The 25,131-nt window shown below is 42.0% G+C and overlaps 2 protein-coding genes across 5 annotated transcripts in view; one reads left to right on the top strand and one right to left on the bottom strand.

Moving 5' to 3' along the window:
• ddx59 (DEAD (Asp-Glu-Ala-Asp) box polypeptide 59) overlaps positions 1–4,941 on the bottom strand; it is a gene marked incomplete at its 3' end in the record, with an annotated part of 5,214 nt that extends 273 nt beyond the window's left edge. Inside the window, exons 1-7 of the mRNA XM_079351086.1 lie at positions 4,857–4,941; positions 3,476–4,359; positions 2,859–3,041; positions 2,649–2,738; positions 1,992–2,243; positions 477–629; positions 4–52 (exon numbers count right to left, since the gene is read on the bottom strand). Coding sequence (XP_079207212.1) covers positions 4–52; positions 477–629; positions 1,992–2,243; positions 2,649–2,738; positions 2,859–3,041; positions 3,476–4,315 — 1,567 coding nt within the window. The 5' untranslated portion in view covers positions 4,316–4,359; positions 4,857–4,941. The remainder of the gene's footprint in view (positions 1–3; positions 53–476; positions 630–1,991; positions 2,244–2,648; positions 2,739–2,858; positions 3,042–3,475; positions 4,360–4,856) is intronic.
• A 286-nt stretch (positions 4,942–5,227) lies between these two features.
• camsap2a (calmodulin regulated spectrin-associated protein family, member 2a) overlaps positions 5,228–25,131 on the top strand; it is a 44,243-nt gene continuing 24,339 nt past the window's right edge. For all 4 annotated transcript variants that reach the window (XM_079349647.1, XM_079349646.1, XM_079349645.1 and 1 more), the window contains exons 1-3: positions 5,228–5,986; positions 9,871–10,130; positions 24,208–24,369. In XM_079349647.1, coding sequence (XP_079205773.1) covers positions 5,848–5,986; positions 9,871–10,130; positions 24,208–24,369 — 561 coding nt within the window. In that variant the 5' untranslated portion in view covers positions 5,228–5,847. The remainder of the gene's footprint in view (positions 5,987–9,870; positions 10,131–24,207; positions 24,370–25,131) is intronic.

The raw sequence follows: 25,131 nt of genomic DNA, 5'->3' as shown, positions 1-25,131 counted from the left end.
GGCCCAGCACACCTGTACTGATCACCACTTCAAAGCCCCCATCCAGCAGACCCTGAGGAAACAACAAAGCAGGCTCTTCTCTATGAGACGTGTTTAACAACGCAAAAAAAACATTAACAGACTGAAAAAATAAAATACGGAGCTACTTTTCAACTATTTAGCTCAGTGCTTATGATCAAAGCCGAATTGGATAGAATGTAAAATCATAAAAACATTTTTTTCCGGGCTTTTCTTTCCTTTATTGAGAGGAAGGGGCAATGGGTCGATGACTTCCCTTTTGCCCTTTATATTCTTTGACCATCAACAGGTCGTCTTTTAAAAGAATCTCTGCATTTCATGCGCTGATAAAAACGTATAATTCATAGAGACTACAGTCCTCCACCTACTCGTAGCTCAGAACATGTACTACAAGACACTCAGGGTTAGAGCTGTTTATTCACATGACCGTGTTACTTTCCTGCTGGGCCTGGACTCACCCTGAGGATGCGGTTACGCTCCCACTGGCTCTTGTCAGAGTGGATTGCCACAGTGTTGAGGCCTGTCACCTTGGCGACCGCCTCACACAGCAAATCAGCTCCCAGTTTACAGTCAACAAACACAACCACTGGAGGCTGGTACAGCTTACTGTCCTGAAAAGTGAGAAGAAAAAAAACAACCTATTTGGTTATTTTTATCACATGATAAACATTAACATCAGTATGTTAATACGTGAAGGCAATATAATAACTCTGTTTGCAGGTCAGTGTGTATCTGCTTTCTTTTATTTTATGGATTATATCATGAAATTGCAAGTAAAGAAAATCTATCTTTCTTGTCATTATTTCAGGATGTGAAAGATGACCGTTTTTGAACTCCTCCAGCAGGTGACACAATTGCACAGCAGTGGTACAATGGTTATAAAATACCATACTAATGTTGGCTGACAGGCTTGAGAAAGGCCCCATTTACCTGTTTGGCTTGACTTTGGATTTGCTGCTGCTAACAACTGTTAACAAGGAGATGTAACAGTGCCTGGAGTTAAGCATGACAATGTTCACAGTACAATGATTGCATGTTTTTTTCCTTTGAGCTGGTCACAGTTTATCCCCCTGCTATTCACACCTGGACAGGGCTTTAGCTAGAATATATATTCCTTAAAATTAGACAGCATGGATTTGCCCATCATACTCAAACATGGCTTCCTTTAGCGCCAGAGGCAAACATTGTCTGACTTTGGTAACAATTTACTCATTGCACTAAGCCCAGCAAATTCAAAAACAACTATTTCAGTTGGTTTGCGTGTTTTCTTGGAGTTTCCCAGAATTCCAGTCTGATTCCACTGAGCTTATCCAGCCGACATGTTTCCCTCTTGAGAGACACTCGCTTCATGCTGTGACATTACTGAAGTAATAGTAGTCAATGAAGTCAAACTTCACATATTCCTCGACACAGACTAAGTGAATCATGTTACACGCACAATGATCTTCTCCGGGTAAACTAAAGCAGACCTTTCCTGTCCTGTGTAAATTGGTTCAAGTCATTGCTGGGATTCCTGGAGTGAAGCCATGGCTCACGGCCCACCCATTTCCTCCAGACGGGGGCCAGGGCAGCAAGCAATGGCTGTCTAAATATGGTGTCATGAGGACACTGGTCTTCTGAGCTTAAGGAATTACCACCTTCGAACAGCCTGTAAATAAAATAGCAAGCTGGTAACGGTGCATATCCAGTAAAAAAGCCAATATAAACTAAAATTAAGATAAAAAAACCTCCTTTTTATGTTTGGTTTACCAAAGCACTTTCTGGTTCTCCAGCTGTAATTAAACTTTGTGTCACACCAAAAAAAGACTTCTCAAATAAAGCCTTTAAATGATCTTAAAGGGATACTCCACCCAAAATCTTTGTTTTTAGAGACTATAAGTGAGAAGCAGACTTGCTGAGTAGAAAGAGTCTGAGTGCATCTTATTATACCTCTCTAAGTCATTAAAAAAAAAACCCCGAAGTTTATAACCTACATTGACGATCTCAAATAGTTTCTTCTTCTTGGAGGGTTCTTCTACCCAGAGCAGGATCTGCCTCACATTGGCAACAGGCTGGTTCTTCTCCCCAATGACGATACGAATGGGGTCTCGAACCAATCGGGCTGCCAGCTCTTCCGTTCCCTTGGGGATGGTGGCAGACGCTAGTAGAGTCTGGTGCACTTCGGGAACTTGGTCCAAAACCTCCAGAACCTGCTGTTGGAAACCCATCTTCAACATGGTGTCAACCTGTGGCAAACAACACAAACAATGTCTCAGTTTCTTTGTAATTCAGTTTGGAACCATTTCTTCTGAATAAAGATGAAATGGACCCAATTCGTGCAGCCAAAATGCTAATTTCCTTTTTTCAAAACTTTGAGAAGGATTTTTGATCAATCCTGAATTTAACAACATGTTTTGGGAAACGACATGTCTCGAATCCAATTAGCTATAATGAAAATGTATTTTTGGTGTACAATAATCTTTCATTATAACCATGGATACAAACAATCTAATAATCCACACAACTGAAGGTTTCCTGGGTTTTTTAAGCATGGCTCATTGGATGAAAATATACTTCCAATAATTCAAATTTTTTTTTTTTTTATACATAGGAAACTCTTAGGATGCTTATTTACATATTGTTTATCATACCTCATCAACCACGATGACCTTCACATTATTCAAGTGTACTGCCTTCTGCTTCAAGATCTCAAGAAGTCGTCCAGGGGTGGCAATGATTATCTAAAGAGGATTACCAGAAGTAGAAAAATGATACGGTCAAAAGCTGACAACTCAACAGAAATGGGTTGTTTTTAAATAGTATAGGGTTGAAAAGCCAAAAATAATTCAAGGATGCTGTACTTTAATACTGCTTTTCAGGCGGTGGAGCTGTGGAGGAAGCGGCATGCCGCCCACCAGCAGTGCAGTCCTCATGTTAGGGAGGCCCATCACGAGCTCTTTGGATTGTCTCTCTATCTGAATGGCCAGTTCCCTGGTAGGGGTCAGGATCAGAGCCACAGGACTGCTCACACTGTGTGCTGTTTTCTAGAGAAATAAAAGGTCCTGCATCTTAATACACGTAGAAGAAATCATGGGATTAAATCATGTAAGTGAATGTTACACAGCCCATTTCTCCCAGAGACGTTTAGTTTTTTTCTTTATCACACATAATAAAAAAAATAAAAATTGTGATTGGCCCCTCCTCAGACTGTAACTGTATATAGTTGTGACATAGGCATACGTATACATTCATTCAAATCAGCCCAAAGTTTTGTGATGGTAAAGATAACGTCGTTTCACCCAATGTTTTACATTTAAATCTAAAATCAGCAGACGTCAAAAGGAGATATTGGCCTTTTGGGATGTTGGGTTGTTTGTGTTTTGCTAAATATAGATTCATCTAGATAACAATGAGAAATAGTATGAGTTAAAAAAATAGACTTTCCTGTACAAAAATATATATAGCAGTATTACTGTACCTCCAACGCCCTTACAACCACTGGCAGAAGGAAGGCTACAGTCTTCCCTGAGCCTGTGTCAGCGCTGGCGATCACATCTCTGTCGGTGAGACCAACAGGCACCATCTGCATCTGGACGGGTGTGGGTGCCTCATAGCCTGCCTTTTTCAGGTTACCATTAAGTGTTGCAGGGAAGCCACAGTGTTGAAACTCAACTATGGGTCTTCTGACATCTCTCCCCTCTGTTTCAATTCCCAGCTCCTGTTTAATCCGCTTCACCTGCTCTTCTGTTAGGCCGGAAATGAACGGATCTTCCTTGTAGGAATAGCTCGGTTCACTAATACATACTCCGTCTGTTTGCTGTTGAGTTTGAGTCTTCATTTCATCTTCATTTTTGTTCGTACGGGTAAACACATCTGCCCCGGTCCCTTTCCCCATTTGGACCAAATGCTTGGCTTTGCACTCAAGACTGCAAACATCATTGTCAGTACTATCACAAATGTACTCTCCATAGCGACCACACATCACACAGACAGGCTCTCCTGGCTCAGGCCATCTCTGGCTCTTTCTGAAGGATTTTACCGGTTCCTCTTCCTCCTCGTCATCCTCTGCATCACTTGAGGCCGGCTCCAGTACATCCTCGGACACTGAGCTCTCTGTCACACCTGCAGAGTCGTGTCCACTTGTTTGGATTGTACCACCATGTGATTTGGTCTCTTCAAGTGCTTCCTCCTTTTGAACAAGCGCCACTGAAATACCTTCATCCTTTCTCTCCTCCTGATCGTCTTTGCTTTTCTTGGGCAAAATGTGGCTTGAGGTCTGGGCAGGTCTCTTCACTTTTAAAGATCTGGGCACAAACATTGTGTTTCTTTTTCTCTTTTGGATGGGAGGCGGTGGATATTAACCTGTTAACATAATATTAAAAAAACACATGAAAACAGAGTTTCCCATGCCAAAATGTGACACTAAGCAAAAAAAACGTATGAACACTAGCTACTTAACATACTGTATATTACTTAAAGAATAAACCGGGCATCCATATGTATGTTCTTTAATTCAATTATAAAACGCTTTGTTCCGTTTGCAAAAACATTATATTTGTGTCGATGAATGCTGAAAGTCTATTGCAGTAAAGAACTTAGAGGACACATCAAGAGGACACATTTGAACTGTCTATCAAAGACAGGTGTTTCTGATTTACTTTTCTGTTCAGCCATTTACAATGTATATGCTTGCACTAAAATTTCCTGATTCTTTCTTTAACCGACATTATTCCCGGCTGTTCCAGTCTACATGTTTTAAAATGTTAATGTATATTAGTTTTCAAACCAAACATCAGCAATGGATGACACAGGCCGGGATGTATGTTACTTGAATGTTGATTATAAACAACTAACTTTACCTCCACGCATCATGTTCCAACGATTCAAAACAATAAGCGACGCCGACTGATGACGCAGTGATACTTTAGCACGTTGGGAAATGTAGTTTTTAGAACAGAGCTTTTCGCTGTTCAATGCTCACGTATTGTCATTACAGCCTGCCTTTAAGTGTTTTTGTCGGCTAAAAAATACAGGAAATTATTTTTTTTGTAACTGTAGTTTGTTTGTTATTAAGGTTGTTTAGTGCAGAGTCTTCGCTTTTTAGTCATGTTTGGGGTTTCTCATGCATTCAAGTGCACGTCGGAAAAACAAGTATTAACGTTATAAACTAATGATGCTGATAGTTTGCGTTTAAATAGATAGATTTTCATATGAAAAATAACTTACAGATGGACACTGTAGTTCGTAGTGATAAACCTTAATCTTAAAGCAGCCAGTCATTCACTTTGGATGCAAAAAAAAGAGATTCCTCCGATGGGTATGAGAACTCCCGGCTGCATAGGAAGGCAACATTGGCGCATGCGCATTGAGTGTGAAGGGTGCAGGGCTTCGAGTGCCACAGTGCGGCAGGAAAACCGCACCACGGCACCAGGAGACTGAACAGGGGAGGGAGTGCTTTATACATAGGTTATTAATACAATAATACATGGACTTGAAAGGGAGAAGCTGCTTGCTTCCAAAGATGGAAATATGTACTTTTTTATGTCAGCCGGAGAGCGTTTTTTCCACTGAAATACGAGGAAACCTTACGAGATTGTTTGAACGGAGCCAATTTCAACTGGTACACCACCGAATGGATGAAAAACACCAAGACTAGCGCGACTCATTGTGTAAACGTGACTACATTACAAGAAAACCCGAAGCCAACTGAGCATTTTATGACTGAACAAATCTGTCATTAGTGTCCGGACAGACACTGCATCCTTTCATTTTTCCACCAGATTCCTTCAGTGTGATGCTTTGGCGTTAGTGCTTTTACACAGGGTTCAAGACAACAACTGAGGGAGGAACATGGGTGAAGTTCAGGACGTCAGGGATGCGAGGAAGACCTTCGTAGCTCCAGCAATAAAGTCTTTTGAGCACTATGACTTCTCCAGGGCCAAAATATGTTGTAGCTTCACATGGCTGGTGGCCAAAGCATACGGGACAGGTAGGGACATTTACTGCACCTGAACGCTGCATGAATAGTTTTGTTTTTTTAAATGAAATGTTGGTCAGCATGCCTAATAGTATAAATATAAAGCATTGCATGTATGGTATACAATTCTTGTAGTAATACTTAGGATTTGACACCTTACCTGCCTTGGCCTGTAGAGATAGGAGTCTATTTATTCACTATGGACTCATTATTGATTATCTAGAGAGCAGTTTTCTCTACCAGTATTCTCTGTGGAAATACCACAGTGATTTTTCCATCCGAGTTAAACCTTCTTGTGCAAAACACTCCTGTTCTGTAACCATATGCGAGCCAGTTGAAATGAATTGCTTATTGGAAAGACAATAAATATCATCCCTAGCGGACACATAAAGACCATCTCCTCTGTGGTGATCAATAACTGTGTTGTCCTTAATGGAAGGAGTCATCAGTGTTTGAACACGGAGGTGGGAAGGTGATGTCACTGTCAGGATGTAGGATCCACATTTGTGGGGAAAAAGGCATCATCACATGTGGGATTAGTTTTTAAATACATTGTCAAAATGGATTTTGCACAGAAAAAAGGGTGTATTTGAAAACGTTCTGTGGGAAGAGGAAAAGTACAGTAAGATAAACCAAGAGTATTGTGACTAAAGATGTAATGCTTTCCCTCAGTGGTCTGGACTTACCATAACATGTTATCATTTCAAGTGTAAAACCTATTTTGGTTTAAGGTAACAAATAATAAAAAAAGGCAGATGTGCATCAACACGTCCATTTTTAGCAGTATTTCAAAGTTAAAAAGAAACGAACGATGTTATAGATGAATTAAAAACCTGCTTTGATTTGGAGCAGAGGATGGATGTTACTGCAGGGTGTTTATGAACACAGCAGCTTATATGGCTCTGAATGCCACATTCACATTCATTTTACAGCAGTAAAAATGTGCTGGTATGGATGATGCACACTTGGATCTTGAAGTTGGAACATGGTGGCTCACTCATGCTTGAGTTAAAGGTGTTTTGTTGTAATGCATTCATTAATCACACCCTCTGTTGTCCATCACTTAGAATTACAATAATATCTTAACAGTGACAACAACTCATCTATTTCAACAACAGCCTGTCAACAGCTATACGCACATCACCTAAACCGTGACACTTGTTGCTATGTTTAAGTCACTCGTTCACCATTTGAGCAGATTCAATAGAAGTGTGGGGTGAAGAGGCAAACAGCTGCTGTCAAATGTGAGTGCTCAGGCGTCACAGTTGAAATGTGCTAAATAGTGTGACACATGCTAACAGCTTCGTTGTTCGCTCTTAAGCAGCGGCAAAAAAAAAGGCACAACTCCTGGGAAGTGATGTCTGCTGCTCTTTTCAGCTTCTTAATACATGATTACAGTATTCAGTGGATGCTATGCTAGGCGACAGAGCCAGGGGAGATTAGGTGGATCAACTGAGCAGAGAAGCAGAGCAAGACCACTTTTTTCACTGTATTTATGAATGAGGCCGCTCTCCATTCACTGACACTGCACTGAAAATGATTTGACTCCAAAGCGGGCTTTTAGAAAATCTCAGCTCAGGAGTTTGTAGCTGAGGCGGATCCCTTTGTGAAGGGCCGCAGAGAGAGAAACAGAAAGAAGTCAGTGTGCATGAATCTCCTCACCGGGGGTTTTAAAAGTGTGAGTAGGGAGCGAGGAAATATTTGTCGATCTTTTGATATCTATGTCATATGTTCAAAAAATGTAAAAAAAAAAAAAAAAAAAAAAAATCAGAGGTAGAGGACTTTTAAGGAGCACGCGCACAATTTGATCAAGGCCGATATTTTCCAGCGTTTTATCCAAGATCACTCTTTGACATACTTTCCCAATCAGAACCTTTAAAGGAAGCAATGTGGAAAAGATCTCAATCGATACTCGAACACCTGAAATAACTGTGGATTTTCAACTTCCAGACAAACGACTCAGAAGGAGCTCCCACAACCAAAGACTTCACGTCATTGCGTTTCCATTTATTGCATTCAGAGCAATGCTGTGCTTCATTTGAATACAGATCACAGTATCTTCAGTGTGAGCAGCACAGCTCTGTTTGTCTCAGCTGTGCAGAGAAATGGATATTCCTTCCTGCAGCCACAGCTTATACCTTACAGTGTGTTGTAAAAGCCCAGCAAACATTAGATTCCTTGCAGAGATCCTCTGTGTACTTTCAATCAGGCCTGCAAGAAATGGGCTGATTCCAAAAATATAGCCCTCCAGAGAGAGAGAGAGAGAGAGGGCTCATCTCCAGATCTCTGCCTACGCTGCTCGATATACTCAGCATGCATATGCCTCGTTACGCCAAGAAAGGAGTGAATCAAGAAAATGCATTTAAGATGTATCTCTATACAGCAAGTCATCATGCTGTTTGGAAATGCTTTAGACTTCTGTCAGACAGCACAACTTCTACAAGTGTTTAATGCACATCCCGTCCTGTTTGAACACTGTGAGTGTTTGAATCTCCTGATTTGCTGATCGAACAGATGCTCAAGTGCATTTAGGCAGACAGCAGATTTTTTGAATTTATGTTAATTTGATGCAATGATTGAACCTTTATTTCTGGACTGCAGGTGCTAACTATGGACGGATTGTGATTGCTTTGTGTAGTAAATGCAGATGTTTGGAATACATACGTATATATTTCTCTTTGTATATAAAAGACGATGATACGCCGTATGTTTATTTTACTCACCCAAGCAAAATGCTCGACCAGCTTCAAGATGCTTCTGTGGTTGCATTGTGTGGGCGGGGGGAGAGATCAATGTCTTTGTTTGGGTCAATAACATGAACATTCAGGGAAACGAGTTTAAATATAGACACCTGCAACTGCCACTGTCTGCATCCTGCTTCGACAATAACACAGAGGCACTCATCAGATGACCTTGTGATAATGGTCAGGTGATTCATTGGTGGTTTGTGTGTGTGTGTGTGTGTGTGTGTGTGTGTGCGTGCGTGTGTGTGTGTGTGAATTGGAGGACAGGATGCAGTGTCAGGGATGTAAAGCTGTCGGCACATGTGCCATGTTGTTCTCTGCATGTATCAGGCAGTTATGAAAATGTACATCTATTATCCTGCAGCCCACACAGTGTGATGGTTCTGCATCTGGATTGTGTGCAGATTTTTTTTTCATTCCACACAGCTGCATCATCTAGTTTTATCACAACTGTCTCATTGAATCAGTTGTTGGAAAAAGAACGGCCGCAGTAGCAGCACTTTCTGTTTTAAAGAGACGTTTACATCGACGAGGAAGATAGAAGACAAAAGCAGTAAGAAAATGCTGTTTTCATTTTTTCTGCTATGTGATTCCTTGGACTTGCCCCAGGTTCTCTCTCTCTCTCTCTCTCTCACACACACACACACACACACACACACACACACGTGAAGGCTCTCTCTTTGATGGAGCAGACAGTGAGAGGGGTGTTCCCAGGGAGCTCCAAGCTGCAGAGATACTGACTAGATGAATCGATCAGGTTCCTTTCCCGGCGCGGTTGCTATAGCAACGCTGAGGTCCTATCCACCCCGTACCACATTCAGGATATTGTCAAAAGCATGGCGATGAAAATGAAGCACACTTACCAAGGAAAAGAAATTGAAGTGAATCTAGGCACTTACTGGGAATGTCATCCTAAAGTCTGACTGTGTCGCAGATTCGGAATAAGCTGCCGTCGTCGCAAAATAATCAACGCTCAATGTTATCTCACTCTATTGCACCAGTTAGAAATAGGTCAAATACATTCTAAAGTTGCATCAAAGATTTTAATTTATACATGCAATGTTTTTGTTGCCTCACTGAAGTCATTCTTGATTGGCATACTGTCGACATCTAAAGTGCATTCTCTTATCTTCCATTCCCCGCACAATGCAGACAGCATCCCGTCCGACCTAAAGGAGCCTTTCTACACGGACCAGTACGAGCAGGAGCACCTGAAGCCTCCTGTGGCCAGCCTCCTCCTCTCTGCAGACCTGTACTGCAGGGCCGGCAGCCTCATCCTGAAGAGCGACGCCGCCAAACCGCTGCTGGGTCACGAGGCCGTCATTCAGGCGCTGGCTCAGCGAGGACTCTACGTCACTGACCAGGAGAGACTGGTCACTGAGAGGGACCTGCGAAAGAGGCCTCTGCAGATGGTAAGAAAGATTATTTAATCACGTTTACTGCTCCTTTCAGGACGTTTTTTTTTTTTTTTAATACAACCGTGTTCTTCTATCCACTCATCTGATCTCTGTTTGAAGTTCTCCCAGCTGTAGAACTCCAATAGAAGCCTACAGTTTACTTTCCTCCCGCTCTGAGGCATGGTTGATGTTCATGATCTTATTCCTCATTCCACCGGTCCACCCAGTGTGTCTTTCACTTCAGTAAATCTGGAGAGAGCACATTCTTGACTAGCAAGGTACAAGAACATGAAGTGCAACCCCCGTTCACATATCTGAGCGTGCACGCTCTTCTGTACAAACTGTTTCTGTATGTTCAACCGTCCTGCATGTTGCTGCACGCGGCTTTATGCTCTGACCGCAGGGTTTGGTTTTTTTGCATCGGAAGATCTTGCAGTTTTTTTTGCAGTAATGATGTCACCAATGATGGGGGGGGGTTTTGTGTGGTTTTTTGGGGGGGGTTTTTTAGGAGTAATGTAGGTACCAATGACAAGCTGATAGAAAATTTAAAAAAAGTAATAAATCAAGCACAAAACATTGACTTTTAGGCTTGCACTGACATTTATCGTTGTACCAGTGCGATAGGTTTCTATTCATGTCTTAATTGCTGGAAAATGACACAGATCACTTCAGCAGCCTGGAAATGTCTTTCTCTCTTAATGGGTAATAACAGCTAATCATAAAATAATAAAAACATTTTAAAAAAAGTTGATAACCCAGATTTAATGAAAACCATCATGAGAACCATCACAATCGCTTAAACGCACTCACGTAAAAGCAAAGACAGCAATTGATTCCGTGGAAGAATGTAGAAAATAGTCGAGGGGTAATTAGCTCTTCACATCCCCCGTACAGATTTTTTAATAACGTATGAGGATTCAAACAAAAAAGCAGCAGGGCCATGTGACGTAGACCTCGAGGCTTCCAGCAGCGTGTATCTGTCATCTCTCTCTCTCTCTCTCTCTCTCTCTCTCTCTCTCTCTCTCTCTCTCTCTCTCTCTCTCTCTCTCTCTCTCTCTCTCTCTCTCTCTCTCTCTCTCTCTCTCCTTCTCTCTCTCGCTCTCTGTCCTCCTAGCTCGTCTCCATCTCTCTGTGTCGGAGCTCACTGGAGGGACGACTTTGCGAGAGAGAATGAGAAATCCTCATTATTTGTCGGGCAAAGTCTCAATAGGAGGCTTTATTGCTTCAGTGAATTGCAATTGAGACATGATTAGCACACAGTGTGCCTGCAGTCTGTTTGTAGAGTCTTGCTGGTTTTAATTTGCCTCCTATGCTAATTCAAAAGTTATTTAAGCTTTGTCAGGGTTTGCGCATCAAGCACTTTATTCTGTGAAGACAACAACAACAAAAAAAAGGATTTTCTCGCTGTTTGCAGAGTGACTTTGTTAGTCACATGTTCATGCGAGTTTAAATGTTCATTCCCCCCGTGTGCGTGTGTGCGTGTGTGTGTGTGTGTGTGTGCGTGACTGAGCAGGTTGTTAATGTGAAAACGAGCTGTCATAGGAGTATAAAAGCACTTTTCCTTCCTCCCTCTGCCTCCTTTCTCAGGTTTAATCCTTTAATCCTGCATCCCTTCTTTTAACTCGTCCCACTTTAGCCACCGCCCTAAAATCACTGTGCCTTTGTGTCTCCCCTTTAATCTCTCTCCCTTCCATCCACCCCTGTCTTCTTAAATATCTCCCACAAAACACCTTTCCATTCACGTTTCATTAACTGTATTCCCTCATCTATCCTCCTTCACTCGTCTTTCTTCCTTGTTCCCCTTCTCGCTGCACTTCTCACCACCATCAACCCTTCCACCTTCTCTACCTTTCCTCCAATTCCTTTCTCTCTCTCTCGTCGCTCCCTACACGATATATGTTGCTGTAAGCACCATTGAGGAACCCGGAGAGTGTAAATAAAACAGGATTGAATCGTAACCAATTCATTCTTGTTTCTCACAAAGCAGCGCTCGTTATTTCAGACTCCGGAACATTCAGTTGCAGTGCTTTACATTAAAGGGATACTTCACCCAGTGTAGTGTTGAATGGTCGTGAATCCAGCCCTCATTTTGCCCTGAGACGAGAAAAATGTGTTTTCTTTGCCTGGAATTTTTCTTCATGTGATGCAACGCTTTTTGCATCACATGAAGAAAACTTCCAGGCAAAGAAAAACACACTACTACCATGTTTCTAATGATACAAAGCTTAATGCAAATGGGTGAAGTATCCCTTTAACGTCACAGAGTTGGAGGCTCCTGTCACAGATCAGTCTTAAACAGCGCGTTCTGTCTTTCTTTTTTTTTCTCGCCGGCTTCACAAATGAAATCCGTTACAACGAAGGTTCCTGTTTTGAAAACACAGGTCAAGTTTTTTCACAACAGCCGTCTAACCAAAAGAAATCAACGTAAATTGAAAAAAAAAAAACCAATCTCTTACGTCATCATACATGGGAGAGTAGAACAGAAAGTGAAGCTCGCTCTCAGTTTCACAGATCATCACGTACATTTGATGGTAGCAGGAGATCTGCAGCGCCGTGATCTGGCGGTTTTATTGGAGAAGCTGCGCTGAAGATAGTCACATAGATTCTATATGAGAGGCAGCGACACTTGGAGTACCTGCCTGCTGCACGGTGGAACGAAAGGTCAGATGGGGGATCATCTATTATTGAGAAACTGCTTCCACATGTAACGAAGCGTTGCCAAGGTGACGAGAAGCTGCCCGGGCTTTGCCCTCATAGAAGACTACAAAACGGGATGAAAACACGTTTTAATAAAAAAAAAAGAAGACAAATCATCAGTGTGTTTGTCTCCTGGAGGAGACAGAGAGAGACTATGAGCGCCTACCTGCAGCTCTAACGTGCAAAGCTGCTCTGGATAAAAAGCCCCAGCACTGCTATAAAATGCTGTTTCACTGCATTTTTAGCTAAGCTTTTTATCAGAAGTCAGCAGTTTGCATGAGACTTTTCAGAATAAGCAACTTTAAGGGGGATGTTCCAGAGGGTTTTAGTGGGTCAGTCAGCAGCAGAGTTGGATGCTGCTGATGTTTCGTGTGACGAGACGCCATAACAGAGCACTTTTCCTGACAGTTTTTTTTTTTTTTTTTTTTTTTTTGCGCGAGGCTGCGCACAAACCCTCTTTCTCTCTCTTCTCTGTCGCTGTCCGTGCACACTCACCCTCTCTGTCTCCCGCCACGTGACGGATTCCCACATGTGAGAACGCGGAATCCAGATCGCTGCCCTCGCCCACGCTCAGGCGCCTCCACACGCTCTGCGTCACTGACACTCTCCTGCACCTGTAACGCTCGCAGAGAGAGGGATGAGCGGGATATGGGGAGGTGGGCGGACAATGTTATTCCTGCATCACCACATTACAGCCCACACGAAGCACCACTGCTAGCATTAAAATAGCAACAACAAAAAAAAAATCATCATCATCAAAGGGATTTTATTGCTGTTGTTTCTTTTCAGCGTGAACCTGCTTTGTTTGTGGGGATTAAAAGAAAACATGCACAAGCCAAATAAACTTTGATGCAGCTGTTTGAGAAGAAAGTGACAGACACCCTGAAAAGCAGATTTGATAACAATCAGACACTTTGCTTGATGATGTCACATCCTGATGTCTGACCCTCTTGTTACAGAGAGGGACGCGAGTTACATGAGACGATGAAACATCATCTTGATGACGAGTGAAAGTAGAGTCAGTAGGTTTGTACCTGCGTCTTAGTCCACACTTGTGCATTCGTTTAAGTGTGTTGCAGAGTGTGTCCTGAGTGTGTTAATGTACTGAAGGATCCTCATTGCACACTGTGGAGTGGTACTGAAGTGTTCTCAGCGTCCCTGCTTGAAGCCTGATGGCAGTCCTCTGTTAGAACAAAAGTGTAAATCCTGTCTTATACAATCACTGTTGATGCCACATGTCCTTCCTGAATACAGAATAAATCCTCCCCTCTGATAAACCTGGGGATAGCATAAAGCTAAAACACATTATTATTACTTATATCTGTTTAAATAAAATCACGGTGTTACAGATTGATTCATCAACTAGCATGGATGAATCAACATGAATATACACTTCCTCCTTTTTCTCTCCCTCTCTTCTGCTGCTGCCTCTATCACATTTCCTATTGGGCAGGCGCTCCGTTTCTATGGTTACACTCCAGGCCGTGTGCGTGTGTGTAGGTGGGAGAGGGGGTACGTCTTCTTGCATATGGCGTATGTACACTGTGTGTGTGTGTGTGTGTGTGTGTGTGTGTGTGTGTGCTTGTACAGCCATGTGCTGTGCGAAGGCTGCCACATCTTGACACAGAGAAAATCTGAATGAGTGGATTGAAGCAGGCAGACGACATCTCTACGACACCGCATCCCATAGGAGGATTTACACACACACACACACACACACACACACACACACACACACACACACACACACACATAGGGTGAAGTATCGAAAGCTAACCTGAGTGCCAGACCAAAAAAAATAAAAAATCTTCTTAACATGGAGCAAGCTTCCTCTGTCCTTGATCTGATGAACAAAGACGAGCTGAAGCAGCAGGGTGGAAGGAAGCCCATTCAAGTACTTTCTGTCCTCACGGCTGCAGTGAAGTCACAGCCAGTATGTGATGCTCCATGCCAGCGGCTACTCCCAGGCAGCACAGTATGGATGGGTGAGCAGGGAGCACATTGTGGGATGTCATGTGACGTCCCGACTCCGAGCATGTTTCTGTCCTGGCTGGAAACTAGGCTCTGATTTTGTCTGATATGCATTGTGTTTTTTCTTTCTCTTTTTAATCGGGAAGTTCTGGTGCAAATATTCCCCCCTAACACTGTTTGTGATACCAAGGCTGAGTATTTGGTATAACAGAGCACACAACTGCTACCAATATGATAAATACAATGTGTATTTTATTAGAATACCTTTACAGCAGTATACTACTGACACAGATTAGAGGTGGGGAAAAAAGGATTTAAGTCGAAATCACAATTTTTATCCTCTGAGATTTTATTTTGATTTTTTCCAAAAAATCTTTTTTGGGGGGAGGAATGCTAAAGCTTGCTCTTTAACTCAGTAGAATGCCAAATAAAACAAGCCAAAAGAAAAATCAGCAAGTCTCACAGACGACTGTAATAATCCTTAAGTAGTCATTCCAAAAAGAAAAAAAAAGACTTGAATGGGCTTGAATCATGAATCTTGATCAGGAATCGTTTTGAATCAAAAATAGTTTATGTGTCTAATTGGGACCAAAAAATCGTAAAGGTGAGAATTGTAGCCTTACTATAGATGTCATTATTGGCCTGAATCAGTTGACTGAAGGATGCGTAAACCAGCTCAGCACAGACACACACGCAAACAGCAGCAGAGCCGGCACATCATTGATCATTGGAGATTGGTGTGGAGCTCTTTGAGCAGTGCTGTATGCTCGGACTGGTAAAATGACGTAAACTGAAGTGCCACACAATAACAGAAATAATGGATTCATAATTGAAATCCATTCACTTCATTCAGAGAACAATACCAACTCTGTATTAGCTTTGACTGTGCATACAAATGTTCATAAAAATACACAATGCAGCAATTAATTTCCTCTTTGTCTTCACTTCAGTGGATCTTTAGCACAGTGTGGGTGCAGCCTGACAGAGAGCCTCGATCCTGCACACGACAGACAGACAAAGACGTTTCTGGGAGAAAGAAATGTAATCACTTTTCGAACTGGCTGCCGGTGTAACAGTTAAAAATCCAAATCTACATTCTCACACAGATGTAGTCTGAACACCAGGTAGATGGCCACCATGTTTAAGTACCGCAGCGTGTGTGTGCTATTTCCTTTTGTATGACTCCAACGTTCATCATCACCATCAGCTCATGAAACCAGAGAGCCTTTTTAAGCACCATGGAAGGATTTGGAGTGCAGGCATATCTCCAGGCTCGGCCTACCCTGGATGGTATCCATCATCCTGTCCCCAGAAACACTTCTAAGGTTAGCTTTGAGGTTTCCATATAATTGCTAGTTTGGGTTTGGAGCATATGGAAGAGGAAGGTATGCTATTTAAAAAGCTCCACTCCCACATCTGATGCCAGAACTCACTGTTATTTTTTTTTTGGGGGGGGGGGGTGCATTTTTCATCGAAATCTGTGCATGGGTGTGTGTGTTTGTGTGTGTGTGTGTGTGTGTGAGTGAGTGAAAAGTTTTTATCTCTTCTCACAATTGAGCAAGCTGTTAAGGGAATAGGGCCGTCACTGTTTTCCAAAACAAAAGACTGCTGTAAAAAGAGACAGATTGGGGAAAAGGGTTTTTTTGTTTTGTTTTGTTTTGTTTTTTTTAATTTCTGAAATATTTTTAGATGATTTGGGGGAGACGGTGTTAAAAAGAAATGCAGCATTTCCAGTGTGAGTAGTCACGTATTCACTCTGCTTATGGGTAAAGTCCGGCTGAGAAGGAGGATCGTGTATTATTTGTACACTTAAAAGCTAATTTGTCATTTTCTTTAAAAAAAAAAAAGTATCTCCTCAATCTCTTTGGACTGTTCTTGGTAAAGTAAAGGTTCATCTTAAAACATTACCTACACTAAAGGTAAGACTATAAAAAACTGTCACTTATGTGCTACTGTACTTAACTCCTTGGAGAGAGCAGAGAGAGGCACAGCTGAGAGTGTTTCCATGTCCGGCTGAGTTGCTGTGAAGGTACAGTACCTGATGCAAGACACACTCCATTTTTAGACAACATACCTCAGCATGGAGCTTCTGGGACCGAACAAGAGAGCTTTAATACTAAACACAGACTGTTTTCCAGTATGAAATCAGTCAGTCAATGCTGAATCACTTCACATGTGTCCTAAGGACGTCCACGAGGCTTCAGTGCAGACATGTTTGTTTGGTAAAAGGTCATTTTCTGCTCCAACCTTCTCTACATTTAAAAAAAACTTTGAGGAATATTTTTTGGGGGGCAAAAACAATAAAGTCTTTCCCTTCCAACAAAAACAGGCACTCACTGATCATTAGCCATGCAGACCCATTGGAGCCCCTCCAAGCTTTTACTGTAAAATGAGGCAAAGACATGACCTCACTCGATCCAGAACCTTTAGGAGGGAAATAAAGACTGCAGCGTTTTAAATCAAAGTCATCTCAGAAAAACAAAGTAGTGGGAATACTGTGGGTCTTCCAGGGATCTGCTTAAGACTGGGACGTGCAGCTTTGAGCACCTACAGGTTATTTACATAAAAATACATCACACATTATCTCTTGTAACTGGCTGCGATTTGCCTTTCAGTTCCTTTGTGCAGTTTTTAAATCAGGCTTCCACGATGGATTTTCATCTGTGCTCTTTCACAAAGATGCAGAATTAAAAACGGGCAGTGTTTACCCTCCTTTCTCTCCAGGTGGAAACATAGAGATCAGCCAAATGCAACATAATGAAAACAGGATATTGATACTGTGAAGGAGCTCCTTCTTACCTCCTGAGAAATCACAACAAGATTACTTAGAGGAGGAAGTAAAAAGATGCCTGTGTATCATGTCTTTTTATTAGAATGGTCCATGACTGCATCAATCAATCATGCTTTCACATATTGTATTTGTATAGCAGCCAATTCATACCAACTGCCATCTCGAGACACTTTACAAAAGAGCACATGGGATAATATGCAGGAAGGATTTTTCTCCTTTGTATTCCTCACGTTCTGGTTGTCCACACTTCCTTGACTCTGAGGTGGAGGTCGGAGCAGGCCGTGTATGAATGAGGACGCCGATGGTTTAAAGGACGACACAGTCCGATGGTAGTGGTTGGGCATCAGGGACGTCAGGTGGTAGCACTGCCAGATCCCCTGCTGTATAAATGCACACTATAGGTTGTGATTCAAACCACTGAAAAACTCATCTAGTTTAAAAACTCGGCATGAAGACGGGGCATTAAGAAAAAGGAGGCTGGAGCTAATGTTTACAAAAGCATCTTTTAATTAAAAAAAAAAGAAGTGATCTTCGGGGGAGAATTAATTGCCAAACTGTTCCATTTGATCACCTGAATGCTCCAGTGAAGCTGCTCAGTTGCCAACAGTGGCAACTGTTGGCAACAAAGACGAGAGGTTGTGCTGGGAAGCTCCCAGGTATGGAAACATGCAGATGGAGGAACATAAAGCAAAGCTACGCTGAAAGAAAGCATACGTCCAAAAGGTTAGAAAACATGTCAGATGACGTCAGAGGATGCTATAGAGAAACGGCCTTAAACGGCAGGCAGCTCTCCTCTCATGACAAAGGCTAACTCTTTCTTTAGGCAGTGAACGGTCTACCTCTCTTCTTCTCCCACTCCACCTCGCCTCCTTCTAGCTCTCAGATGACATTTACACACACGGTCAGCTGATCCTGACCATCTGCTGAACGTTTCTCTGCAGCACACTATCTTCCTCACGTGCATGCGTCATGAACACTGACTGCAGGGGACCTTTAAAGGGGACCTTTTCCACATTTATTCACAGTGAACGAGGTGGTAGCATCTGTTTTGATGCAGCAAGGAAAGAAAGAAGCGTCTCTTTAAAAGGTCATCTGATTACCAGATAACTTATGATGTGATTTTATTTCGGGTCTGTCTGCCACATTGATATTGCATGTTGTCTCAGAGAGAGTTGCAGCATATTTCGGGAAGATGCGTTTCAGATCAGATTTGAAGCTTTGAAGTAGCCGTATGCAATACAAGGCTACTTTATTTTTAGAGCACTTTTCATGCACAGTGGCATTTCACTGGGCTTTTCACAAGGAAGAAATGTCTGAACCAATACAAAGCAATATCACAATATCAATGCATTAGACTGCATCCCTATCAGAGATACCTGTTGGATTCTTCAGAGTCATCATGATTCAATGAGGCAAAGTCAGTGTTCAAAATACTTATTTTGCAATAGATGAAGTTGCATTTTGCTTAAAGAGGACATATTATACCCTTTTTCACCTTTTCAAACAGTCCCCTTATGGTCTAAATGAAACGTGTGTTGTGCTTTGGTCCAAATATGACATGAATAAAGCACCAGAGGAGGTTTGTGACCCTGTAGAAACCAGCTCTCTCAGAACGCTCCATTTTAGTGTGTGTGTCTCTTTAAATGAACCCCCCTGAGTTTTCCCAGTAGACATCACTCCTCTGTAGAGACAATACAAATGGCAGACCTGCACAAAAGTTTTTTGTCTAGGCCGTATGTGGAGTCCATGGGTGGTGTTGTTTTTTGTTTTTTTTACTAGAATTCAACTTGTGATGTCACAAACTGAGAAAAATTGAAACGGAGCAATTTTTTTTGTATGGTAAGACTTACCGGTAATCAGACCACAACCAAAGGACTGGAGGGATTTATTTCAAATCGTGTGGGTTGATAGACACTTAGGTTACACACATATATGTTCAAAAACCTTGTCAAAGTGTATTTGTCCTAATATGTCCCCTTTAAGCAGTTTTAGAAATTAGAAGCATGCATGCATAACCAGATGTTGACTTTGGATGAACGGCCTTCCTCCATCTAAGGTGATTGTCTAACCTTGCGATTCTCAATGATATCAGAAAAGCACTTATTTCTCAAATCTAAAAATAGGACCGTACCTTTTTGTCACTTCATAAGGTGCATAGTTCCTGCAATATCCTCCTCCTCCCCCAACAGATCGACCTGGTGTTGTTCAGTATAATTAGAGTGTGCAGGTCTGTTGTCCAGCAAACAAGATTAGCCTCCCTTGTTGACATTTTGTCCCATCAGACACAGCGGATGCTAATGAAAAACCCTCACATGTGCTCGGCAGAGGGGAGAGAAAAGAGAAATGATTTTGGTTCCTCAGCCTTTTTAAAATGACTTTGGCCCTGGGTTGATCGTCTGTTGAGAGAGTACGAGCCAGATCGGTGACTTCTCCACAAACTGATAACAGGATGTTTGTGTTTGGCTGCTTGTGTGTCTCTAGGATAATGTTTAGCACTAATGTTTGGACAGGCTAAATGCAGGCCAATAGGAAGCATCTTGGCAGTGTATTATTAAATGAAATTGGTTTGCTGCAGGGGTGCTAGATCAGAGATAGAGGAAATTAGACATTAAGCTAATGCAATTTCACACAAGGAAGTCATCTCGGAGCTAAAAACTACACACAGATGTTACTACAGTATGCCCTGCTTACATTGATTCACATTTTGAGCAAAGCTTTTCAATACTGTGTGCAAAGCTCACAGTGTCTACCAGCTGTTGTTCAACAAGGTGGTAACTAAGTATCTCTTGTGCAAACAGAATTTGATTTCATATTGAGCAGACTAAAGCCCTGTTTCCACCAAGCGATTCAGTTCAGTTCAGTTCGGTTTGTCTCGGTACGGCACGCATTTTGCGGTGTTTCCATAGACTAAAGCCCGTAAAGATCCACAAATAACCGACCCGTACCGTCCTACTTTTTGGTACCCTTCTGTTGGGGTGCCAAGAATGTCGATCCGACCCTAAAAGGTGGAGCTAAACACTGCAGTCCACTGCCTGGTTAAAAGTATTGTCACTTTCCGTGCGACAAATATAACCCCGCCATGTTTAAACATTGTTTTTTTTTCCGACTGTATTTCTCCTCAGGGCACACAGCTTTCTCTGAAACAACGCAAAGAATTTCTGGATGTCTTCTGTCGTTGGCTTTGTCTGTGTCACGTTTTTCTCCTTTGTTGAATTTGTTAGTGGGTTAGGTGTTAGCGATTAGCTCCTATCACGTCACGCTATTAAGTCGCTGACGCGGCTATCGGCAACCGGTTGGCTGCGGAAACACAAGCGGGATCAGGCTTTACTGAACCAAACCGTACCAAACTGTACTGATCTATACCGGACCGCTGAGTGGAAACTGGGCTTAAAAGGACTAAAACACTAAACAGTTACCTCTGGCTTTGTTTCTTCTGCCTTACCGTTAGCATAAAATGACACATTTGGTTGTTAGAGTGAGGGAACAGCACGAGCTCGTCAACATCACTTCCATCATTAAACCCTCGAGTGTTGCTTTTTAAATGCTTTGTTTTTCTCCCCGCCGACTCTGGTGCATATCTTTGAGGAGCCTCTTTCAATTGAGTGCTGATTAATTGGGTGAGCTCATGGAAAAAAAGCTGCCGCTCAAGTCTAAATATTTGGTGCTTTGAGTCCCTCCATCCACTGGAAAGACTAATAGAGAGAGCTAAAAGGAAGAGCCAAGACAACGCTGTGTTATGTGCCATGTTATTTCACAATTAGCTCATGTTTCCTCTCAAATTAAAGTGACAGTGTCTTCCTGTAACATGTGCTGGATCTGTTCAGAAATATGAGGGGAAAAAAAGGTTGTTGACAAGTTTTGTATCAGTCTCTCTTTTTTTACCCGGAAAAATCTTTTATGCAAATAATGATTCATTCTTTGTTGAACGTTCATAACATAGCAGCTGTTTCATGATGTAACATACCGTAAATTCCGGACTATAAGCCGCTACTTTTTTCTCACACTTCGAGCACTGCGGCTTCTACTCCGGTGCGGCTAATGCACAGATTTTTTATGGGGGACAATGAGCTTCTGCCGCAAAAACATTTGACTTCGTCACGTCAGATCTTAATATCAGTCATTTTGCGCTTCATGCACGCACCCTCATGATGGAAAACACACGGAGAAATGCATATGATGCAGCTTTCAAGTTAAAGGCGATCGACCTGGCTGTCAAAGAAGCTAACAGAGCTGCTGCACGTTAAGATGACACTGACAGCGACAACAGAGACTGAGGAAGTGAGTAATGAAGTCATTCTGAGGCAGTGAATGGATGGACTTTTTCTTGTGAAATATATTACGGTCATCTTTTTCATCAGCCGTGTTACAGACACCGTCGGCTAGGCTTCGTATTGTAACGGTTCATGTTGTAAAGTCAGTAGTTGATAATGTGTTCATAATTCCGATTATGTGGAGAGTCAGTGAATGCACCGGCGAGAACGTGTTGAGTGGCTGTATGAGAGAACGCTGGGGGAGAGAGTTGGATTGTTACGGCAAGTTATGTGTTGCTCTCTGCTGTAAACGGCGTGGTCACGGCCGACAGTGATCGGGTTATTAAAAGTTATTATTTGAACGCTCTCGTCGTCCTTTAACGTCCGGACGGACGCTACAGTATTTGCGGATGTTACCGGTAGCCTACGTCTGTGTAAATAGCTCTTGTTATAGCGTGGACACCTGCGGCTTATAATCAAGTGCGGCTTATATATGTACAAATACATTTATTTACTTATTTTTAGCCGGTGCGGCTTATATCCAGGTGCGCTCAATAGTACGGAATTTACGGTAGTTCACATGGACTCATTAGCAGTCAGTCTTCAAGGACGAGTGAAAAATTGTCTCTGATGTCAACGTGGTTCTCTGTAAGCTCATCGAGCACCACATCCGACTCCCCGCGAGTCTCTGCTGCGGAATGAAGACGTCTCAAATGTCCCTGCTGTGACACAGAACAGACACGCGGGTTCAGGCAATTATAACAATTAATGAAAGTCAGCGAGGATTGTTGACAACATGTACTCTCTTGATCCAGACTTATTGCTTTCATAAAACGACATCGCTGGCGTGTTGAATCAGTGATCCTGGAAAACGTTTCAAATCAAGTGAAGGCCCGAAACGATCTGTTGGTTTGAGTTGATTCTCGCACACAAGGAAATCACCTTGAACTGCCTGAATGATTTACTGCGTGTATTTCGATGCCAGTTTTACTGGATTTCCTTCTTCTGACATCTGCACATTTCAGAGATACTTTTGTAAATGGAAACGATACAGTTCTCTAACAAAAGCAGAGCTCAACAACTTCATACGAAGAGACGCTCACACTGCTGATCTGTGTGAAGATGTCTGTGATGATCCGGTTCAGTTTGTTCAAATCTGTTTCACATAATTCTTATTTATATTCACTGCTTTGATTAGTACTTCTTATTTTTGTTGGAACCCGGACCAATGAATAGTCTTGTAATGTCAAGGTTTTTTGATGTATAGATATTTCAAAGGTAAGGTATTATTGAACAGAACTCGTGTGTGTTTGAAAAAGAGGGATGGAGGGTACGATGTCAGTCCTCTAACACATTGGAATAAATAAGGTAAACGTGTTTTCATGTAAAAGTACTTTTTACACAGTTTTAATATTTTGATTTAAAATGCCAAAAAGGAAATTAAAACATCAATTATCCTTATAGCTCCTCTTGAAAGCAGTTCAGGATTAGTGACAACATACAGTATGTTGTAAATATTTTGGATTCTGATATTTCTCTTAAATAACCTGGCATAATACATGAACAAAAGTGCATCAACCACAGACTTGCCAAAAGAAAGAAAGGACACGAAAGCAGAAAAGGACTAAAGTTCCTGGTGTTTTAAAAAAATCGGAGGGATTTATATGATGTCGTTTATTCTAAACTGAACCGTCCAGTCAGTGTAAATGATGAGAAGAGCAGTTTTTAATGGACCCAGACTCTATTCATCGTTCTGTGTTGTCAGGAAGATGTCTTATTCAGGCTTCTGTGAGCAAAGTGGGTCTCGTAACTAGGGATGAATGCACTTGTTTCCAGGGCAACGGCCACGGGGGAATGTTTGACTGAAGACTCAGATGTACTACAGAGCCAAGGATTTAGAGTTCAATACTATAAATTGCACTGACCATTCAATGCTTTGCTCCCAATCCGCCAAAAATATTATGTTTCGGGACGCTTCCTGTGAGCAGCACTGGAGTCCAAGAAGAAACCATCAGGAGGGGCAATAAATTCATGGTTCTCAATGGAATCATTCAATTTTTAAGATCTTTTTTTAACCTTTTTTTTTTTTTACAGTTTAGCTCAGCTACCTTCGATTAGCTTGGACGTTATCCGTCTCAGAGGACCTGACAGGGAAGATTTTTTTTTTTTTACAGTAGGCCCAATATATGTGATTCTGTCTCTCTTGACTTGACCAGTGAAGCTTGTGCTACACGGCTGTGGTATATACAGTATATGAATACTTATTTACAGTATTTACACTACACTACTGTCAACGGTAGCTAAAAAAACTTCCAATTTACAATCTGCAGGAAACAAACCTTGTGTCCACCTCACCTGTCTTCGTACTGTTTTTCTTTTGCAGAGCGCTCACCTGGCAATGATTGACACCCTGATGATGGCATACACCGTGGAGACAGTGAGCGTGCAGAAGGTGATGACCTGCATCCGCCAGTATCCATCCTCTGACCCCGAGGTGGAAACACCTTACGACACAGAGGACGCAGTGGCCACCTGGATCAACAAGGTGTTTATTGTTCTGGGGGGTTTTTTCTCCATCTGGGGCCCCATGTACAGAGGCAGCAGCCTCAGGTTCTAATCCGACCTGTATGTCAACAAAACAAACATAGTTACTTATCTATGAGAACACATTGTATGCTATAAAAACTGAGAGTTGTATCAGTTCAAGGACCAGATTGCCTTGTTTTGTGTAACACACAAGGTGATGTGATGTGAGCCTGGAGCCATTTCTCCCATGTCGGGCTCATAGATCATGAGCTCTGAAATTCTTCAGTGCACAGTGGGGTTGCAAGATATTAGAGTGAGAAACACTGACCTAGATACCATCAAATCTGTTACATGTGTAACATGCCTTGAGGTTATAACATATGACATGTGCAGATGAACTCAGGGCATAAGAAAAAAATCCTCTTGGGTATAAGGTGAGATTTTTCCTTCTTTTTTTTTTTTCCGCAGCCCTTATAACCTTTTCACACAGGGCTATTCAGGTCAGTGTTTTAATATGACTGGACCTTTGTCACATATTTTATAGAGATGTGAATTTACATCACCGCTAATGTTTTCAAGAACGCTCATCATAGAAAAAAAACATTTTCATTCATGTATCAGCGCATTTCATTGGCTCCTTGGTCTTATTAGGATAAAAAGTAAACATCATGATACGTCAGAAGATGTGGGGGAAAAAAAGTGTTTACATTTGCTAACGTTACTCAAATGAATGATTTGAGGTAACTACAACAACATACGGTCAGTCAGATCAAAGAACCCA

Source organism: Symphodus melops (assembly GCF_947650265.1).
Source record: "Symphodus melops genome assembly, chromosome: 8".
Lineage (NCBI taxonomy): Eukaryota > Metazoa > Chordata > Actinopteri > Labriformes > Labridae > Symphodus > Symphodus melops.
The sequence above is the reverse complement of the archived record's forward strand: the minus strand, read 5'-3'. Positions and strand labels throughout refer to the sequence as shown.